General features: G+C 40.7%; 1 protein-coding gene and 2 pseudogenes across 1 annotated transcript; all 3 read left to right on the top strand.

Annotated features, from left to right (window-relative positions):
* The first annotated feature begins 568 nt into the window (after nucleotides 1–568).
* LOC149160386 (L-type lectin-domain containing receptor kinase V.9-like) lies at nucleotides 569–1,159 on the top strand. Its single transcript, XM_089434606.1, has one exon. The coding sequence runs from the start codon at nucleotides 569–571 to the stop codon at nucleotides 1,157–1,159; it is 591 nt and encodes a 196-aa protein (XP_089290732.1).
* A 57-nt stretch (nucleotides 1,160–1,216) lies between these two features.
* LOC149160385 (L-type lectin-domain containing receptor kinase S.4 pseudogene) lies at nucleotides 1,217–1,687 on the top strand (annotated as a pseudogene).
* A 72-nt stretch (nucleotides 1,688–1,759) lies between these two features.
* LOC149160384 (L-type lectin-domain containing receptor kinase IV.2 pseudogene) lies at nucleotides 1,760–2,632 on the top strand (annotated as a pseudogene).
* Nucleotides 2,633–7,181: the final 4,549 nt, after the last annotated feature.

The raw sequence follows: 7,181 nt of genomic DNA, 5'->3' as shown, positions 1-7,181 counted from the left end.
GACGAAACCCCCTGACCGCTATGCTGTCCGCTGCCGGCTCCCCCGCTCCTGCTCCTCCCAGATCTCCTGCTCGCCGCTCCTGCGCTCACCGCTCCTGCTCCTGCCGGATCCCCTGCTCCTGCTCCTCTCGGTTCTCCCGCTCCTGCTCCTGTTCCCTCTCGCTCCTGCAGGACGAAACCTCCTGACCGCTATGCTGTCCGCTGCCGTCTCCCCTGCTCCTGCTCCTCCCGGATCTCCTGCTCCTGCGCTCACTGCTATGCTATCCGCTGCCGGCTCCCCTACTCCTACTCCTCCCGGATCTCCTACTCGCCGCTAACAGCCTTCACCACTCCTGCTCCTGCTCCTGCGCTCACCACTCCTGCTCCTGCGCTCGCCGCTATGCTGTCCGCAGTCGGCTCCCCTGCTCCTGCTCCTCCCGGATCTCCTGCTCGCCGCTCCTGCGCTCACCGCTCCTGCTCCAGTCTCAACTCGTTTACGTGCCATTTCCACTTGATTTTGTGTTAATATCCATCTTCTATTTATTTATTTCGGAGAATCAATATATCTCCACCTAGAGAAACGATTCATGATGGTAATACCACGGCGCAGCGTCCTCCTGATAGCCTTCATCTCCCACTTCATACCACACATTCCTGCAAGATCCAATGAGGATGATCAAGATACCACTTTCATCTTCGACGGATTTAATGGAACCCACTTGATTTTGGAGGCGGATGCTTCAGTCATCGGCTCCAAATCCGTCCTTGCCCTCACAAACCATTCGCATTTCATGCTCGGTTGTGCGCTCTATTCAATTCCCGTGAAGATGAAAAGCAACGAGACACTTTCCTCCTTTAGCACTACCTTTGTTTTCTCCATGGTGCATCCTCCTTCTGCTGAAGCCGGACACGGAATAGCCTTCATCATGATGCCTCACATATCTCCCATCGGCGCTCTGTCGTCCCAATATCTGGGCTTGCTTAACCTCACCAGTAATGGGCAGCCATACAATCACTTATTCGCAGTGCAGTTTGATACGATCAACAGTGTGGAATTCAATGATCCCGACGACAACCACGTAGGTGTAAACATCAACAGCCTCATCTCGGTGCAGACCAAGCCTGCCGGATATTGGAATGGGGAGGATAGCTTCCATGGATTGAGCCTCAAGAGTGGATAGAACATACAGGTCTGGATCGATTACAATCATCCTCAACGCCGCCTTAACGTTAGCATCATGTTGATCGGCTCAGCGAGACCGCAAAAGTCGCTGATATCTCTGAAAATCGATCTGGGCAACGTTCTGCAAGAGAAAATGTTCGTTGGCTTTGCAGCGTCCACGGGGAACTTTATCGATCAAGATCATTACATTCTCGTGTGGAGCTTCACCACCCAAGGCATGGTGCCTCTGCTCAGTCTATCACATCTACCTTGTTTTGCGAACATGTATTCCAAACGGCTGGACCGGGCAATCATAGCCAGTGTCACCGTGGCCACCCTACTTCTCTTATCGGTGGCAGTTGCAACCATGTTTTTCATAAGAGCGAAGTATGGAGAAAGGGTGGAAGAATGGGAGATGGAGTACTGGCCCCATAGACTCACTTACAAGGAATTGAGCATTGCCACTAGTGGGTTCCGGGACGAAAACATTTTGGGGCAAGGGGGTTTTGGGAAAGTTTATAAGGGTGTTCTCCCCAGCAGCGGCTAAGAGGTCGCAGTGAAGTGCATAACGAAAGAGCTTGTCGAGGGAATGAAGTGTTTCATTTCAGAGATCTCGAGCATGGGTCGCCTACAGCACCGGAACCTGGATCATCTCTGGGGCTGGTGCCGAAGGCAGAAGCAATTATTCATCGTTTACGACTACATGCCCAACGGTAGCCTGGATAAACTCATCCCTGGGAATTCGACAACAGTCCTGTCGTGGCATCGGTGATACGTGATTCTGAAGGGCGTGGCCGCTGGGATTCTGTATCTACACGAGCAATGGGAGAAGAGGGTCATCCACAGAGACATCAAGTCGAGCAACGTGTTGCCGGATTCGGAGCTCAATGGGCGGCTGGGAGACTTCGGCCTCGCTCGGCTGTATGATCACAGTGAGAATTCGCAGACTAATCATATTGTGGGAACGTTGGGGTACATAGCACCGGAGCTAATACACACGGGGAAGGCTACGCCGAGCTCTGACGTATTCAGCTTCGGGGCTCTGATGTTGGAGGTGGCTTGCAGGAGGAGGCCCGTGGATCCGTTGAAGGATGTGGAGCAGATGATTTTGGTGGAGTGGGTGTGGGAACTTTACGAGGAGAGGAGGCTGCTGGAGGCATCAGATCCAAAGCTGGGGAAGGATGGATATGATGTGTGCGAGATGGAGAAGGTGCTGAAGTTGGGGTTCTTGTGTTCTCACCCAGATCCGGAGAGCAGGCTGGGCATGCGCCATATTTGCCAAATACTAGAAGGCGAAGCTCCTCTTCCTGACATCTGCAAAGCTTCTTTCAACATGAGTCGTAATTCCAGAGGTTTCTTTAGATATATAGGCGATAAGTCTGAGGAGGAAATGTCCAACAGAAGCCATTCAGAAAGAATACTCAGTTCGGCTTCTGAAAGAATACTCAGTTACACTTTCAATAATCCTCGAGATCCTTCGAGGTCAAATTAATAGGTCTGATCACCGGTAAGCTTTTGCAGGGGTGATAGGTTCCATCCAATACTGAAAGTTAGTTTGGTGATGGGGATGCAAGGAGTAGGATTATCCATGACCAAATGATACGATACTTTTATTTACTTTGTTGTAGGATCCATTTGCACATTGATATCTCTTCCCACCATATATGTAAATACATATTTCATGTGAGTGCGAGTATAAAATAAACCGCTGCCTTTACACTTTATACTCTTGTTATTTTTTTTTTAATATTATTATTTATATTTTAATATATCATGTTATAAATATATATAAAGTTACATTGTTAAATCTTTTTAGCAAAAGGATTAAGAAGAAATAAAGAGTTGAGGGAGGGATGGATGAGATATGTCCCAAAGATGGTAGTGTGTATGTATATATAATCATATGATTTTGTGTGTGGTTGACTTGTCCCATAAAATGACTTTACTTCAAATATAACTTTCATTATATTTCTTTAAATATATAAATATATAATGTAATAGACATTTATATGAAAATGAATCTTTTTTTAATTTCCACATTTTTTTATTTTTCTTTATAGGGGTGGTTTCTTTCTATCTTTTTCATGAGATGAAAATATAATGCAAAACCATTTTTAATGTTTTAATTATTCATATTAAGAAGAAAAACTTAAAACCTATTTGAATATCTCTTAAATAGCCACCATGTAAACCACTGGGTATTTAGAAGATAGTCTCCATGCTCCCTACATAAAACTTATAAATAAAAAAAACATTAGCATGACATTCTAAAGCTTCTTTGAATAATTTGCCTCACTATTGGTTTCCCTCCCACAAAATATTTTAGAAGTAGGACCATGATATATCCTGACTAAGACTGTGAATTTGAGAAAGCAACAGATGGAGGTGAGTTGCTTCCACCTTTTCTTTTCTTGTATCCTAATCTATTACAACCTTGGAGTCCCCTAGCCATTGTAGATGATTAAAACCATGAGATGCGTGAAAATGTAACAAAATAAACAGTGTAGAGAATTATACCTTTATATTGGAGCCATACTTGGGTGTGTACCTAATGTGGAAGTAATGGTTTTGGTTGAGAAAGAAAACAACTTCAGTTACACACTTGGTTGGATGCCCCTGACTAGCCTTGTCTAAAAAACCCCAAGGAATATTAAAATCTAGAATGGGCATAACATGAACCCTATTCTTTTACCTTTTGGGTGAGCATCTCATTCCTTCATGAGCTTCTCCATTAGCTCATCAATTACCTCAACAAAAATTAGTTTATCTTGAAAAAATGCCATGTTGCATTCCCACCAAAGAAAGTAAAAAAGCTAGCAAGGGAAAGAACCTTAGCTTCTTACCTCTACATCCATCAACCATGATTGGGCACTCCAATCCAAATCGTTACCATTCCAAATAGCCTTTGGCTTAAATTTAAGTGCTAATGGGCTCTAGGTTAGGCCAAGATAAGAACATGATATAAAAATATGACTAAATGATTTCTCCTCCTGCCTACACAAAGAACATTTGTTGGTACCTGACCATCCTCTCTTTATCCCATTATCCTAAGTTAGAAGGTTATTACTAAGTGCCAGCTACAGAAAAAATTGGATTTTAACAAGCCATGCAACTTCCATATGTGCTCCCACCACCAATTTTGTTGACCCTGTACATTTTCCTCCACAAGCACCTTTAATCTTGGCTTGGCTATGTAGTCAGTTGAAATGGAATTTTTAGACCATACTAGGACATCTTGGTACTATTCACTTAATTTGATGTGGTTCAACCATAAAAGGCTCACACAATTATGTCAATATTCCACAAGAGTTCCTATTAAATATAAATCTTCCACTAATTTCCAATTACGTCTACCGAAATTGTGACCCCCTTCACTATGAGCATCTCACCATGAGAAAATACTTTATTCATGAATTTGATCCACTAATTCCTTAGAAAACTAGAAATGATTTCCTACACCTAGCCAAGGATCCTTCTCGATTCTTACCTTACTACTATCACCTATCTTTTGTACTTCCCATCTTTTGATAATAAAAAAAGCCTCCACTAGAGCTTTCCATACCACAAAGCCATTTTTGGTTGATGTTTGAGGGCTTCGAAACCATTCATCAAAGGAGGATCCTTCCATATACTTTTACCTCATTATACTACCCCAAAGAGAAGTATTATATCTAAGCATCTACATATTTTTACCTATAAGAGTTGTGTTAAATCGAGTTTGGTTCTCAATTCCCCATCCTCCCAAGCATTTTGGTTGAGCCAACACCGACCACTTAACTAAGGGAATACCTCCTTGCTCCCATACTCTATACCATAAGAAAGTGAAAGCTCTTTTTCTAAATCCTTACTAGAATGCCTTTTGGAATCTTGGTTATGGATGTCAAAAAAGCATGGATGGTTTGAAGAATAAATTTTAAGAGAACCAACTTTCCTCCTCTAGAAATCCATTGACTGACCCATAAAGAGATTCAAGCCTTGACCTTCTCAACCATCCATAACCATTCCTTATAGTTGCAAGAGTTTAGCTTTAAGTGAAATAAGAAATATTTGAAATCTTCATCAATACAAAATCAATACTATGTTTGGAAAATGGTAGAGTTTCATTGAGGGGTATTGATTGATCCTCCTCTAGAAAATAAAAGTCTTACACATCAGCTTTTCCAATTTGTCTCCATCCTTATTGCTTCGCAGAATAGGTTTAGAATACTTATAATACCCTAAAATTCCTAAGTTGATCCTACACCAAAGTGTAGAATATCATCAATAAACAATAAATGTGACATAAATTCCAAGGGAGTGATATTTAATCCATTTATCTTGTTTTTGTTCCTAGAATTGATAATCAACTTACTCAATCATTCTCCTATTAGAATGAACAGAGAGGGACAAATGGTGAATCATTGCATTAGCCCTCTAGTGGCCTCGAAGAAACCAAAGGACAATCCATTTATAAGAGCAACGAAATTAGCTAATTGGGCACAACCCAATATCTAATTCACCAATGCTAGACTTATTCACATTTGGATTAGAATAAGTTTGATAAAGGTCCCTATAATCTTATCATGAGCTTTGTAAAGGTCTAGTTTCATATTCACAAAAGGAATCCCTAAAGATTTGATACAGTGAAGAGCTTCTTGGGCTATAGAAACAACATCATAGATTTGATGCTTGAATATAAAGCCAAATTGTTCCTCCAAGATGACAACATCAAGAATAGGCTTCAAACGATTTGTTATGATTTTGGATATCGCCTTATACACCACATTGTAGTGTGAAAATGACATAAAATCATCAAAGGTTTACTATTTTTTCTTCTTTGGCATAATGTGAAGAAATGTGGAGTTCATAGCTTGTAGAATTTTCCCTCTCTTCTTAGATTCTTGCACCATTTTAAGAAGATCCGATTTTAGGAGTTTATAATAGCCTAAAATTAATTCCGTAATAAACCCATCATGGCCTAGGCTCTTACCTCTCTTCATGGATAAAAGAGTATATTGAATATTCTTCTTTGATATCTCTACCTGCATAGACTCATTCATTGTTTCATTGATTACCTTTGGAAATATCCTAAGCATAGTAAGTATCTCTTTGATGAGACATCTTATTGGGTCTTGGAATATGTAAATGAAATTAACTCTACCCACCTCATGTTTCTCTTCAAAATTATCTCTCTCTCAATATTTCTTAGAAATTTCTCAAATGGCGTTTCTAATAATTCAGGAGGAAGCATAGTTATGGAAAAAACTTGTGTTCTTGTCCAACTAGTCAACCATGTAGCTTTACACTTCAATCTCCACTTATCCTCTTAAGCAGAGAAGTAATATCTAATGTCACTTGATTGATAGAAGTTTTAATATCTCCACCTCCTCATCTGAAAATATACCTGTTGCATTCGAGGTATCGATGGAGGAAACTTTGAGCTTGGTCTCCTTGAGGAATGCTTCATATTTTTTTTATTAAAAATTGCATCCCAGTTATTTGTAACCTCCTTGATCATATGTAAAATTTCTTAGAACTATTGTATTTACTAACAACCTATGTTATTTGATGGATTCTCCGAAACTAAGACAACTAGCTCCCTGTAATCTTCCTCTACTAACCAAACATGGTTGAACTTCAATGGAGAGGGGATTTATTGTCCTTGGGGTTGAGCTTAAATTGGATAGGCATATGATCTCACAAACCCCCAAGACCAACTTGAGACCCGAATTTCTATGGACCGCAATGTAGAGCCTTTGAGACTAAGAACATGTATAATCACTTTGGCACACTTTCCTCTCTCTTCCTCCTATTCCTCTAGGTAGGCATAATTTTGGGTAGTTCTAGGTCCACCACATGGAGCAATTCTATAAGATGTGAGAACAACCCTTTAAGAGCATCTTGATGTGGGTGATATCCAAAAATATCTCTTCAGAAAATGGTGACATTTAGCACTACCCCATATATATATATATATATATATATATATAAGGAAATGACAACTCAAATGTGAGAAGATTAAATATTGAAGTCTGTATTTATTTGCATGAGGATTGATCCTC

Source organism: Pinus tabuliformis, chromosome 5_2, assembly GCF_031772625.1.
Source record: "Pinus tabuliformis cultivar Carrire ecotype Pingquan chromosome 5_2, CPIR1, whole genome shotgun sequence".
NCBI lineage: Eukaryota > Viridiplantae > Streptophyta > Pinopsida > Pinales > Pinaceae > Pinus > Pinus tabuliformis.
This window is presented reverse-complemented; position numbering and strand designations above follow the sequence as displayed.